The 15,861-nt window shown below is 37.0% G+C and overlaps 1 protein-coding gene and 1 pseudogene across 1 annotated transcript in view; one reads left to right on the forward strand and one right to left on the reverse strand.

The window, feature by feature from the left end:
- LOC124552499 (glutamate-gated chloride channel) overlaps nucleotides 1–15,861 on the forward strand; it is a 436,122-nt gene that overhangs the window by 275,964 nt on the left and 144,297 nt on the right. The window contains exon 6 of the mRNA XM_047126783.1: nucleotides 9,971–10,191. Within this exon, the coding sequence (XP_046982739.1) occupies nucleotides 9,971–10,191 (221 nt within the window). The remainder of the gene's footprint in view (nucleotides 1–9,970; nucleotides 10,192–15,861) is intronic.
- On the reverse strand, nucleotides 13,340–13,457 carry LOC124552887 (annotated as a pseudogene).

The following is a 15,861-nucleotide window of genomic DNA, read 5'->3' on the forward strand; positions in this document are numbered from 1 at the left end:
TAAGATACTAGTGCTAGAGTCCGCACAGACGGCGGGGCACACATGGGAAGAGTGGTAGTGGTGGGAGCTATGGGCAGGCATTGTAGAGGAAATGCGGAATGCTGGAGGGGAAGTGCTATTCTAAACTGAAGCCAAAGCTCATATTTTTTGTAAATATTAAGTAGAGACCCTCCACAACCACACTTGCATTGTGACCACTTGAAAAGATCTGTCACCTCTGCTTTGGTTAGTATCTAAAAAGAATTTCACTGAAAATCCAGCAACTTACTTTTGCCTGGCATGTTAACAATTTGTAGCTTTCAGAGAAATGTCATGAATTGAGAATTTTGAGTGAAACCTACACATTTCTCTGGTTGCCATGTTACAATGCACGATGGAGTTTACACAGTCTCACCTCAGTAGCATGTTGTGCAGACAATTGCGAGAGGATTCTGAAACAGTGGTTTATTGAGTTTATTAAGTGAGGAAAAGTAAGGTTAGCAGCTTATGAAAACGCAATCCTTGGTACAAAAAAATGTGTAATGTCTTCACTTATGTTATTCCCAAACCCACAGTACTTCTCATTCCAGCAGTTTTTGATGGACCTTAAAAACTACATTCTTTCATTGAAAAAGTCTGTAGTTGGAATAAAATGATAGATAATGAAGTTTTGCATGATAACAATGTGGTAAAATATTCTCCTCTTTATATGCTATCATTCGCCAAAATCTCATTTCGGTGTCTGAAACTGTTTATGAAATATGAGACATGCTGTGGATATTTCACTCTGGCTTTATCACTGCCAAAGCGCGAACACAAATTGGCATCCTATGTCAGATCAGTTTTCTCAAGATTGGTGACAATATATTAGCTAAAAAGTCACTATGTGAGCTAAATTTCATATGCAGCTACATATTATATAATATGCACCAAACGCAAAATCATAGCGACTTCTATTTTCCATCGCAAACTTTTCCAAATTTCATGCAGTATCTTACTTCCACATAAATATCACAATAACTATGGCCATTAACAAAATGATGGGCACAGCATCATGAACCTGACACACAAAGCTTATAAGTAAAGCAAAAATGACTTTTTTTTACTGGATAGTTTCTGTAAAATTATTTGAAGAAGATTGCAGGTAATACACCTTAATTCTGTCATTTCTGACTGGCTGAAAGTTGGCAAAAACTTGTCGGCCTCCCCTTCGGAACAAACGAATGGATGTGCCCAGCCCTGTGGATGAAAACTAATCACTGCGCATCAGCCGCCAGCTGAGAGATGGCAAACATTTGTCGGCCTTCCCTTCCAAACAAACAAATGAACATGCCCAGCTCTCTGGACGAAAACTGATCACATCAGCTGACTTCAGAATCATTGGGACGATGTGTCTTTTCAATTTTGTGTACCATAACTTTCCACTTGCTTGCCTGAAAAACTGAGTGAGGCATCCCGCCATAACCAGTGAGATGTTCAGGCCAGGTAGATAATGAGAATTTTGGAGTATTGCTCTCCAGGATTTGTTGGGAGGGGAAGATGACACACTGCAAAGAAAATGTATGAAATGATAGATGATTTTTATTATTATTATTGTTATTATTTACTTGTGTTACTTTTTTTCCAGACCCTTACGCTGTTTTATACAAACAAACTTTCACTGTACAGGATGTACTGCTAGTCAAGAAATTTTTAACTTCTCTTTTAAATAAGTTTGTTTTTGTAATGTTTTTAAGCTCCTAGGGCTATTTGTTGTACAATTTTAGTCTTTTACATAAAATGCGTTTTGAGTTTTATGTTTATTCTTTCCTGATTACCGTAGTTTCTGTCTAGATCTCATTTCATTGTCATGGGTAGAGATATTTGTGCAGTAATTATCAAGATTATTTTTAATTTGTACAGCTGCTTGATAAATCTACTCACACAATGTAATTAAAATCCACCAGTGTTTTGAACGGTTCTTTAGAATGAGCCTGGTTACTATTTTTGTCTATTATTTTTATAAATGTGTTGTTGTTGTGGTCTTCAGTCCAGAGACTGGTTTGATGCAGCTCTCCATGCTACTCTATCCTGTGCCAGCTTCTTCATCTCCCAGTACCCACTGCAACATACATCCTTCTGAACCTGCTTACTGTATTCATCTCTTGGTCTTCCTCTATGGCTTTTACCCTCCATGCTGCCCGCCAATACTAAATTGGTGATCCCTTGATGCCTCAGAACATTTCCTACCAACCGATCCCTTCTTCTAGTCAAGTTGTGCCACAAACTCCTCTTCTCCACAATTCTATTCAATACCTCCTCATTAGTTTTGTGATCTACCCATCTACTCTTCAGCATTCTTCTGTAACACCACATTTCGAAAGCTTCTATTCTCTTCTTGTCCAAACTATTTATCATCCACGTTTCACTTCCATACATGGCTACACTCCATACAAATACTTTCAGAAACGACTTCCTGACACTTAAATCTATATTCGATGTTAACAATTTTCTATTCTTCAGAAACACCTTCCTTGCCATTGCCAGTCTACATTTTATATCCTCTCTACTTTGACCATCATCAGTTATTTTGCTCCCGAAATAGCAAAACTCCTTTACTACTTTAAGTGTCTCATTTCCTAATCTAATTCCCTCACCATCACCCGATTTAATTCGACTACATTCCATTATCCTTGTTTTGCTTCTGTTGATGTTCATCTTATATCCTCCTTTCAAGACACTGTCCATTCCGTTCAACTGCTCTCTCAAGTCCTTTGCTGTCTCTGACAGAACTACAATGTCACTGGTGAACCTCAAAGTTTTTATTTCTTCTCCATGGATTTTAATACCTACTCCGAATTTTTCTTTTGTTTCCTTTACTGCTTGCTCAATATACAGATTGAATAACATAAGGGAGAGGCTACAACCCTGTCTCACTCCCTTCCCAACCACTGCTTCCCTTTCATGTCCTTCGACTCTTATAACTTCCATCTGGTTTCTGTACAAATTGTCAATAGCCTTTCGCTCCCTGTATTTTACCCCTGCCACCTTCAGAATTTAAAAGAGAGTATTCCAGTCAACATTGTCAAAAGCTTTCTCTAAGTCTACAAATGCTAGAAATTTAGGTCTGCTTTTCCTTAATCTATTTTCTAAGATAAGTCGTAGGGTTAGTATTGCCTCACGTGTTCCAATATTTCTACATAATCCAAACTGATCTTCCCCGAGGTCGGCTTCTACCAGTTTTTCCATTCGTCTGTAAAGAATTTGCGTTAGTATTTTGCAGCCGTGACTTATTAACCTGATAGTTCGGTAATTTTCACATCTGTCAACACCTGCTTTCTTTGGGATTGGAATTATTATATTCTTCTTGAAGTCTGAGGGAATTTCGCCTGTCTCATACATCTTGCTTACCAGATGGTAGAGTTTTCTCAGGACTGGCTCTCCCAATGCTGTCAGTAGTTCTAATGGAATGTTGTCTACTCCCGGGGCCTTGTTTTGACCCAGGTCTTTCAGTGCTCTGTCAAACTCTTCATGCAGTATCACATCTCCCATTTCATCTTTATCTACATCCTCTTCCATTTCCACAATATTGTCCTCAAGTACATCGCCCTTGTATAGACCCTCTATATACTCTTTCCACTTTTCTGCTTTCCCTTCTTTGCTTAGAACTGGGTTTAGATCTGAGCTCTTGATATTCATACAAGTGGTTCTCTTTTCTCCAAAGGCCACTTTAATTCTCCTGTAGGCAGTATGTGTCTTACCCCTAGTGAAATAAGCTTCTATATCCTTACATTTGTCCTCTAGCCATCCCTGTTTAGCCATTTTGCACTTCCTGTCAATCTCATTTTTGAGACGTTTGTGTTCCTTTTTGCCTGCTTTCATCAATTAACTTCAATATTTCTTCTGTTATCGAAGGATCTCTACTAGCCCTCGTCTTTTTACCTACTTGATCCTCTGCTGCCTTCACTACTTCATCCCTCAAAGCTACGCATTCTTCTTCTACTGTATTTCTTTCCCCCATTACTGCCAATTGTTCCCTTATGCTCTCCATGAAACTCTGTACAACCTCTGGTTTAGTCAGTTTATCCAGGTCCCATCTCCTTAAATTCTCACCTTTTTGCAGTTTCTTCAGTTTTAATCTACAGTTTATAACCAATATATTGTGGTCAGAGTCCACATCTGCCCCTGGAAAAGTCTTAAAATTTAAAACCTGGTTCCTAAATCTCTGTCTTACCATTATATAATCTATGTGAAACATGTCAGTATTTCCAGGCTTCTTCCATGTATACAACCTTCTTTCATGATTCTTGAACCAGGTTAGCTATGATTAAGTTATGCTCTGTGCAAAATTCCACCAGGCGGCTTCCTCTTTCATTTCTTAACCCCAATCCATATTCACCTACTACCTTCCTTCTCTTCCTTTTCCTGCTATCGACTTCCAGTCACCCATGACTATTAAATTTTCATCTCCCTTCACTATCTGAATAATTTCTTTTATCTCATCATACATTTCATCAATTTCTTTGTCATCTGCAGAGCTAAATGGCATATAAACTTGTACTACTGTAATAGGCATGGGCTTTGTGTCTATCTTGGCTACAATAATGCATTCACTATGCTGTTTGTAGTAGCTTACCCACATTCCTATTTTTTTGTTCATTATTAAACCTACTCCTGCATTACCCCTATTTGATTTTGTATTCATAACCCTGTATTCACTTGACCAAAAGTCTTGTTCCTCCTGCCACCGAACTTCACTAATTCCCACTTTACCTAACTTTAACCTATCCATTTCCCTTTTTAAATTTTCTAACCTACCTGCCCGATTAAGGGATCTGACATTCCACGCTCCGATCCATAGAATGCCAGTTTTCTATCTCTTGATGATGATGACCTCTGGAGTAGTCCCCGCCTGGAGATCCGAATGGGGGACTATTTTACCTCCGGAATATTTTACCCAAGAGGACGCCATCATCATTTAACCATACAGTAAAGCTGCGTGCCCTCAGAAAAAATTATGGCTGTAGTTTCCCCTTGCCTCCAGCCTTATTTTTATAAATAAGACACAATATTTATAGATGCAAGCAAGTATTTTGAAAACACCACTGTAACCACATAGGTATTAAGCTATCAATAGTAGATAGGCAGCAGTTCCACAGGGTGTAGTGTAGATAAGTGCAGATATTTTTATTGCCAATTAATAACAATGTTCTGGACAACATACATCAGTATTTCCTTCATTTGCAGATTAGTAAGTATAGCTATTAGGAGTAGTGTGTTTTTAGGTTGGTTAGTACCTCCAAGTACATGTGGCAAGAGCAAGCCATTAGTGCTTGTTTTGTTCCACTGGACAGCAGGGCAGATGTTGAAGTGTGAGTGCAGGAACATAGAACAGTTATCCCATACTGACACTGCTTAGTAGTGCAATTATAACTGTGCGGAAAATATCAGATGGTGAATTATGTGCATGTTTGTGGGAAGACTGTTTGACATAGGAAAACAGTGTTACCTTTGGGATCACTCTATGTACATCAGTGTTCCACTGGAGTTGAACTGTCACAAGCACATGAAAACGAAACTGCATAATTTCAAAATCAGTTACGTGTTTAAATTTCCTCAAAACAACTGAATGGTTTTTCCAATTACAGTATAGTAAAGCTGCAGTTCATTGTAGAGTAGGCTTAATGGAAAATAACATGGCTGTTTCATTATTTCACAGGAAATTTGATCCAGAAAGGGTACTTGTGGATTAACAGATGTCAAAGGTAGATTTCACTTATTAATTTGTTCCTAATGGAGAAATGAGAAGGGGTACTGATGAGCAAAATTGGTCTCTTCAATGCGATGAAATACAGAGGTTTATTCATTACAAAAAAAGACGAATTATTGGCCAGAGAGAGAGAGAGAGAGAGAGAGAGAGAGAGAGAGAGAGAGAGAGAGAATAGGGACAGGGATAGGGAGCAGAGCCATCCACATATCAGCTGCTGGTTTGCTCTACTGCTAGGCAAGGACTGTGAGATGTAATCACTGCTTTTAGTCATGTCTACTGGATATTGTTTTTATTAAGTTGTCTGTTATCTTTAGAATGGGCCAGAGATACTTTATTGTACTGTGAGATGCATAATCTGCAAGTGGCATAAAGATAGATTCTATTCCTTAGAGCTGCAGCTTGTGTGTGCACTTTTGTTCCAGATATTTCACAAAGCCTACCAATATTTTTATAGAAAAGTAGTTTTTTGAATTTAAATATTTACTTAACCAACATGTTATTCTGGCAAAAGTAAAAATTTTCAGAAACAGAAAAAGTAGAGCTGCAAGACAATGTCTTTGGAGTTTCAAAAGGATTATATTTATTGATTCAAACAATCTGAAAATAACAATTTTGGTTAAGTATAACATATGAAACACAATTTTCAGAAAAGATAAGATGTTAATCAGAAAGAAGAGAACATGAGTTTTTATATAAAATACGTTAATCATAAAACAAATAAGTATTCGTGGAGTCCAATTTTAAAGTGCTCATTGTTTAAATGAGAAAAATCAATTATTGATAAAATTATTTAATTGGATAGATAATGTACTCATCAAGCAGCAGCAGAACACACACATAAAAGACTGTTGTGTTTGGCAAGCTTTTGGAGCCAGTGGCTCCATCTTCAGAAGGATTGAAGGGGAAGGAAGAAAAGGAGGTCTAGGAAAATAGGTAAATTTTGGGAAACTTACCATCTGCTTGAAGAAGGAGCCACTGGCTCCTAAAGCTTGTCAATCACAACAGTCTTTATGTATGAGGTTTGCCACTGTTTGGTGAGTAGATTTTTTACCTATCTATTGTTTTAAATGAGTTGTACATTTTGAATATTTAATTACATGAACTGGTTCTGCACAAACTACTTATACAGATATTTGTAGCAATATGAAAATTGTGTATAGAATAATAGTGTTCACAAAAACACAGCTGGGAAAAGAATTTGGAGATTTCATGTACACACACAGTATATGTATTATATGTAAAAAAAGACACCAGGAAATAAAAAATAATAATTGTATTTATATTAGGAGTGGTATTATTGCAACTGAAAGTATTCCACCTTGCTGCATTTAAAATTAAATTTTGTTCTTGTTGTTTTGATACATTACATGAGAGAAGTGTAAAGACTTTAAATATGTCTGCTTGTGTCTGTATATGTGTGGATGGATATGTGTGTGTGTGCGAGTGTATACCCGTCCTTTTTTCCCCCTAAGGTAAGTCTTTCCGCTCCCGGGATTGGAATGACTCCTTACCCTCTCCCTTAAAACTCACTTCCTTTCGTCTTTCCCTCTCCTTCCCTCTTTCCTGATGAGGCAACAGTTTGTTGCGAAAGGTTGAATTTTGTGTGTATGTATGTGTCTGTTTGTGTTTCTATCGACCTGCCAGCGCTTCCGTATGGTAAGTCACATCATCTTTGTTTTTAAATATAAATTATTTAACAGTTACATTGCAGACCCATACACATTCGCTGATACACTTACACATGGAATAACTTACCTGAAACCTAAATATCAAGCAGACACAGCAAACCCAGCTAAATATTGCCCCATAACATGCCTACCAACAATATACAAAATATTAACTTCAGTCATTACACAGAAATTAATGACACATACAACACAGAACAAAATTATAAATGAAGAACAAAAAGGCTGTTGCAAAGGAGCATGAGGATGTAAAGAGCAACTGATAATAGATGCAGAGGTGACATATCAAGCTAAAACTAAACAAAGGTCACTACCCTACGCATACATTGATTACCAAAAAGCTTTTGATAGTGTACCCCACTCATGGTTACTACAAATATTGGAAATATACAAAGTAGATCCTAAATTGATACAGTTCCTAAACATCGTAATGAAAAATTGGAAAACCACACTTAATATCCAAACAAATTCAAATAATATCACATCACAGCCAATACAGATTAAGTGTGGAATATACCAAGGAGAATGAATTAAGTCCTTTCTGGTTCTGCCTTGTTCTGAACCCACTATCCAACATGCTAAATAATACAATAATGGATACAATATTACTGGAACATACCAACACAAAATCACACATTTGCTATACATAGATGATCTAAAACTACTGGCAGCAACAAATCAACAACTTAACCAATTACTAAGGATAACAGAATTATTCAGCAATGATATAAATATGGCTTTTGGAACAGACAAATGTAAGAAAAATAGCATAGTCAAGGGAAAACACACTAAACAAGAAGATTACATGTTGGATAACCACAGCAACTGCATAGAAGTGATGGAAAAACAGACGCCTATAAATATCTAGGATATGAATAAAAAATAGGAATAGATAATACAAATATTAAAGAAGAACTAAAAGAAAAATATAGACAAAGACTAACAAAAATACTGAAAAACAATTGACAGCAAGAAACAAGACAAAAGCTATAAATAGTGATGCTATACCAATATTGACATATTCATTTGGAGTAGTGAAATGGAGTAACACAGACCTAGAAGCACTCAATACACTTACACGTTCACAATGCCACAAATATAGAATACATCACATACATTCAGCAACAGAAAGATTCACATTAAGCAGAAAGGAAGGAGGAAGGGGATTTATCGACATAAAAAACCTACATTATGGACAGGTAGACAATTTACGAAAATTCTTTATAGAACGAGGAGAAACCAGCAAAATACACAAAGCAATCACTCATATAAATACATTGGCTACACCAGTGCAATTTCATAACCACTTCTACAACCCTTTAGATCACATAACATCAACAGATACGAAGAAAGTAAATTGGAAAAAGAAAACACTACATGGCAAGCACCCGTATCATCTAACACAGCCACACATCGATCAAGATGCATCCATCACATGGCTAAGAAAAGGCAATGTATACAGTGAGACGTAAGGATTCATGATTGCAATACAGGATCAAACAATAAACACCACATATTACAGCAAGCATTTTATTAAAGATCCCAATACCACAACAGATAAATGCAGACTTCGCAAACAACAAATAGAAACAGTAGATCACATCACAAACAAATGTACAATACTTGCAAATACAGAATACACCAGAAGACATGACAATGTAGCAAAAATAATACATCAACAATTTGCCACACAACATAAACTAATAAAACAACACATTCCCACATACAAGCATGCACCACAAAATGTAATGGAGAATGATGAATACAAATTATACTGGAACAGAACCATTATAACAGATAAAACAACACCACATAACAAACCTGATATCATACTCACCAATAAAAAGAAGAAATTAACACAACTAATCAAAATATCCATACCCAATACAACAAATATACAGAAGAAAACAGGAGAAAAAATTGAAAAATACATCCAACTGGCTGAGGAAGTCAAGGACATGTGACATCAGGATAAAGTTGACATTATACCAATCACACTATCGACTACAGAAGTCATACCACACAATATCCACTAGTACATCAGCGCAATACAGCTACATCCAAACTTATATATACAACTACAGAAATCTGTAATTATTGATACATGTTCAATTACCCGAAAGTTCCTAAAAGCAATGTAACATATACCATGCAGTTAAAAGGAAGTCACGCTTGATCAAGCTCCGTGTCACTTTCCATTTTTAACCAGACATAATGTCTGAGAAAGGAAAGAATAATAATAATAATAATAATCCAGTTGCTAGGTAGTAGAAACTGGAGGGCAAAATTTTCTTGCCATGTCATTGTGTGTCACACTTTTTTTGTGTACTCTGAACAGCCACTCTTTCCAAACTGAGCTTCTCATGTGGGAGATGAAGGGAAATATAGCCCTAAACACTAGCACTCGAAAACCTTTTGTAATTATGTATCAGTTTCAATTTGTACTGTTATTTGGCTACTGTAGTATCTGTGTTAGCCACATTTCAGTAGGGAATACGCAACTGTGCAGCATTACAAATTTTATGTTTCTAACTGACGTCATGCTGTTGTGTTACAGAAATATGAGGTGGAGTTCCTGTTGGAGCAGCAGTGGTACGACCCACGCCTGCGCTACTCCAACCACAGCAACTTCGAATTCCTCAACGCCATCCACCACAATGAGGAAGTCTGGTTGCCCGACACGTATTTCATAATGCACGGCGACTTCAAAGACCCCCTCATTCCCGTCCACTTTGCTCTCCGCATCTACCGCAATGGCACTGTCGTCTATCTTATGAGGTGGGTACATGGAGATACTGAACTTACTCTTACGCTGTGCACTGTGTGTTACAGAAGAAGTAGCTTACACTGATAATGTAAATAAGTTATCTGTTCTCATTAAGAAGTGTGTTGTTTTTATCTTCACATTAGATATGGAAGTTTGTAGAGATATTGTGTTGCAGAGTTCTTAACAAATCTGCCAATGCCCTAACATTGTTGACAATGTTATCACTGATACAGCAACTTAAAAATGAAGTTTAATCCTTTAACAGTCAGTTAACTTTATCTTAACATTTTCCTGTCTTCAGGCATTTTATATATCTTATTGTGGAGAATACGACTGCCGAGTATGGTCCAGTTTAAGTAACTTGCATGCATGGCTTACTTACAAACTTCACTGCTTTGTGTCAGAGAATGCAACAGTGCTGTCAACCTGTGATCTTAGTTTTTCATATTACTCATCAGATTTGGTTGGTGTACTGCACTGAAAATTGTTAAAGAAGAGGAGAGAATATTAGACAAATGGATCAGAGTCATGTTAAGTAGATATTTGAAACCTTGCTTTGTGCATGTGTGTATGTGTGTGTGTGTGTGTGTGTGTGTGTGTGTGTGTGTGTGTGAGAGAGAGAGAGAGAGAGAGAGAGAGAGAGAGAGAGAGAGAGAATCACCACTTATAATTACTGCCCCTCCTTTACCACCCATCCGGCAACATTTGGTTACATTAATTCTTCTTTCCTTCTTTTTTCCCTTGTATACAGTTTTTTCTTTGTGAATATTCTTCGCCAGTCCCTGCTGGCTGCTCGAGTTTTATTTGTTGCTATCATCTCATTTTTATTATGTCAGTTGAAGGTGGAGGGGGAAGAAAGAAAAGGAAAGGGATGGAACTAATGATATCAACTGCATCGAGATTTTATGCAGAATCAGTGGTGATGAGAGAAAGTGTGTGCTGGATCGGGACTCGAACACTGAATCTCCTGCTTACTAGGCAGTTGTGTTAACCACTGCACCATTCGGACACAGTGTTTATTGAAAATGCACGGACTGCCTCGGCACACTCTGCGGCTGACCCACATTCCCACCTACCGAGTCATATTTCCAGTCCCCATCCGTGTCCTCCGTGCTTGCTAATTTTAGATTCTTGACAGAGGTCGAATGATATTGTGAATTCACAGGGGAATGCAGATAGGTAGCACGAGGTGGGAATGTGGATCGGTGGGTCGGCCAGGGAGTGTGTCGAGATAGTCGTGCATTTGCAATAAACACTATGTCAGGATGGCACACTGGTTAACACAACTGCCTAGTAAGCAGGAGATCATGGGTTCCAAGTCCCAGTCTTGCACACATTTTCACTCGTTACCGCCAATTCCTCGTAAAGTCCCGATGCAGCTGATATCGTTAGTTCCTTTCCTTTCTCCTCCCTCCACCTTCAATGTACATAATATGTATCACGGATCTGGATATCGAAAGAACAGATATCACACCTTTATGTAATCTGTTTTTAATGTCCCTTGTGTCCTGTTTTTATGTCTGCTTTCATTCTCGGTTCAAGGCGATAGCCGAGTATGAGAATTTAAGAAGTACTGCTTCATCCACACATATTCCTCTCTTTATCTGTACAAAGGGCACTTAGTTTCCGAGAATGTTATGATTTTTCATTTTTCCACAAGTGTGTGTGCTCTGTAGAATGTTTGTGACATGTTAAAACAGTCCCATCTTGCACTTGGCCTCCCAAAAATGAACAGAATTTTCTACTTGTGTACGTAATTTATTGGGTTTCCCTAGAGTTTGAGGCATTGTTGAAAGATAAAAACACCATAAATTGTGTTATTGATTATTGCAATGGTTTGTATCTTACAAATGTTTCCAAGGTGGTCCTCTTATTTTCCAAGTAAACAGGCCCATCCTGTTTTTTCTAATTCTGTTATGAAATATTGCAATTTCAGGGAATACTTTTCTGCACCAATATAAAATTCATTGTTATGGTGCAACAAGTTTTCAAGTATAAACTACAGCATACATGATAGATAGCCCTTGTACCTAAAACTCTTACAGTCTAAAAATTAAGAACATTCCATGAATTACATGTATGAAAAATTTGATAAGTTAAATTGTGTGCATGAGAAAGCTTCTAGGAAGGTGGTGCCTTTAACACAGGGTGTCCATTTCATTTTTGCTAAACCTGAGATTTTTAAAAAGTTTAGAAAAACATGTATTTTACTAATAAATGCATTTTTTCTGACATTTTGTCATCAAAATGAGCACATGATATTGAATTAAAGTATGTTTTGACAGTGAGCAAAGTCTTCACTGTTTCAGCTTTCATTCAATGTTTTTCATCTTACCACAGAGATTTCACCAAGAAAAACACACATACATTTCAGTTTATACACTACTGGAGATAAAAGCAAACTCACATTTTAGATTTGGTTGCTGTTAAAATTACACTTACATTTTCTCATGATGAAATAGTCATTGCACAGATTTAAAATTGTCACATATCCACTATAATGTCTTGAGACTGCTTACCACAATGGAAAATGAAATTCTTACTATCCACACCAATCGAAAATATAGCTTAATGTGAATCTGTAATTCTAACACTGCAAAACACTTACAGTAAATAAACAAAGATTGTAGAACAAGTTGCACTATTGTTACTTCCTAGTGTGTATGCTTATGCAGAGAAAACTAGCATAAAATACTTTAGCCATACACAATCACAAAAAAGTAGGGCATCTGAGCATCCCCAAATAGCTTTTGGGACCCTGGAACTGGGGAAAAGAAGGAAAGAAGGTGGGGGACTGTCCTGGGAAAAATGGGACAAATGAACATTCTACTTCATTGCAATGTTTCTTAATATAATAGTCCATGTTACTCACTTAATGTGAGAAGAGAGGCTTCTGATTCTGTTAAGTAGAATATGTAGAACCAGACTTTCAGTAATCAAAGTAGCAGTGTTAAAAAGCACACAGCACTCTGTCTTCAGGCCAAAAGTGGCCCATTTGGACCATCCGACCACCATTCATCCTCAGCTGAGGATGCTGATAGGAGGGGCGTGGGGTCAGTACACTGGTCTCCCAGTCGTTATGTTGGCTTTCTTTAGCCACTACTGTTCGGTTGTGTAGCTCCTCAATAGGCATCGTGAGACTGAGTGGACCTCGAAAAACGGCAACAGTGCATGGTGGTCCAGATGGTCACCCATCTAAGTGCCGGCCATGCCCAACAGTGCTTAACTTTGGTGATCTGACGGGAACTGGTGTATCCACTGCAGCAAGGCCATTGCCCACCAGTCTTAAAGGCTGCATATAAAATAATATTATGCAATACTTGTAGTGAATATTGATGGCAATAAAATGAAATTGTGGGCCTGTGATTATTGCACATCAGTTTTCTTCCTGGAGTTTTATTCCAATAGCCAAAATACAGTGGGGCATAATTCAGTATTTCATTAGATATTTCAAGACTGTCAGGTCTCAACTGGTAGCTTTGTATATTATTAGTGTTGTATGTCAAATAATAGCAGCATTTTATTTCCTGGGAGTGAAAGCTTTTTTGAAATTTATGTTAGGGTTAAAACCTTTCATGTCACCATAAGTACCATATGTGTCAAATAAATTTTCTTTGTAATAGCCTTCCTTAGTTATCTTCACATACACAAAGTGTAAAGTATTTTTGAAATCCTCAGTAGTTTGGCTTTGGAGCCCGTTTAGGAACAAAACATTGTTCATAAAAAATTGCACTGCAGATTAAAGATGGTGCAGTATCTATTTCACATGTGTAGTATAGAAGGTAAATAAAGATGAAACAATATATAAAACAAAATAAAACTGTTAAGTATTCATATATTTTAGACAGCCAATAAGGATCTGGATACTTAAGGTTTTCTTTTTTCTTGTAATGGTTCCTGTGATCCAATTCTTGGATAACATTGTATTTGTAAACATAAAGTAAGTATGGGGGAGGGTACTTCATGTACTGCTGCCCTTGATTTGTAACATAGATTCTGCACACTCCTGAAAGTTTGCCATCAGTATATCAACAAATCATGTTGCCCATTATTCTTTCAATGAAATGCAGGTTTCTGGTTGCTGCCCAACTTATTATGCACCCCTAAAAAAACCATTGACGCAACTCCAAACTTTATGGGAAGAATTACTGTAGTCTACAGGTCTGGATTTCAGTTCTGTATGTGCTAGACATATCATTAAAGTGATGTAAATAATATAATCAATGCAAAATTGTTTCAGTAAGGGTTGAATAAACTGTTCTTACAAATTTTTTATTTTATACAGTATTACGGACCATACAACAAAAATTATTCTATTCATGAAACTTCCTGGCAGATTAAAACTGTATTCCAGGCCGGGATCGAAACCAGGGTCTTTGCCTCTCAGGGCCAATTGCCGTACCAACTTAGATATCCGAGTAGCCCACCATCATAGGTTTTTATTATTTTTTTTCATCAAGGGGTAATTCAATGGAAAACGGATAAAATTTAGTTCTATTGAATGCAATAAAATGCATTTGTCTCTAATAAAAGTCAAACAGTTGTTCAATATGTGTCTGACAAACAGTCATGCTCCAAATCTGTGTAGCTGTGGACAACATTGAGGTCCATTTGCCTATGGTAAATTGTATTATACTTTCACGTCTACAAGGAGAAAAATAAATTTTGAAACTGATTTCAATCAGTCATCTATGTGAGAGAAATCTTACTTCATATCTTTAGAATGTTGTGTTTGCTGCTCCACTGCTATAGTATAGTGCACAGAATCATTTTTGAGACCGTGACACAAACAGGTGCTTAATAAGCCTCCGACAAATAGTCACACTCCTAGGTTATAGCTCTTACACTATAGTCTGCGTCACACAGGAAGGTGCTGAGAGGTAGAGTGATAGGGAAGTGTGGAGGGGATAGGGTTTGCCTAAGGCTGGTGGCAGGAATGGGCGAACAAGGGGAATGTTGCAAATATGTGTAGGTGCAGACAACAGTGAGGTATATTTGCCTATACATTCAAATGTGTGAGGAGAAAAATACATTTTGAAACTGATTTCAGTCAATTGTCTACATGAGAGCAATCTTAATTCACATCTTGAGTATTTTGCATTTGCTGCTCCACAGCAATAGTCCACATGATGTTGGAATGCTGATGCAGCTTTGTGAAGACATCAGGTATAATTTTTCTCAGAAAGACAATTGTCTAATGACAAGTTCATCAAAACTGGTTACAATATTTGTCAGTTTTGTGCCAATTGGACTGTGTCATAAGTAATATGTACTAAAATTCACTTCAGACAGAAACTGAAATCATTATGTATGCTTGACACCTTCTACTACTTCATAGAGCTTTTTTAAAAACATGTAATTTTGTAAAGTGTGTATATGGGTTTATTTTAGTGAATTTAAGTGTAAATCTGTGTACATAAGAAATAATTATTGATAGCAAATGCCCATCATGTAAATGATCGGTATGTTCTCATATTTTTCACTGTCAAAGAGTGTTATAAGTGTAAACTAAGTTGTTCATCTGTACAGTGAGAGACCACATTTAGGATTGATGGAAAAAGCAAACAACTAATCATCTTTTTTGAATAACTTGAACGAATGCTGCCCTACAACATAAAAAACTAGTGGTAACTCAAAATATCAAAGTCTCTGATAAATTTATCCTGCTGCATTCCTGCAAG

Source organism: Schistocerca americana, chromosome 10 (genome assembly GCF_021461395.2).
Source record: "Schistocerca americana isolate TAMUIC-IGC-003095 chromosome 10, iqSchAmer2.1, whole genome shotgun sequence".
Classification (NCBI taxonomy): Eukaryota; Metazoa; Arthropoda; class Insecta; order Orthoptera; family Acrididae; genus Schistocerca; species Schistocerca americana.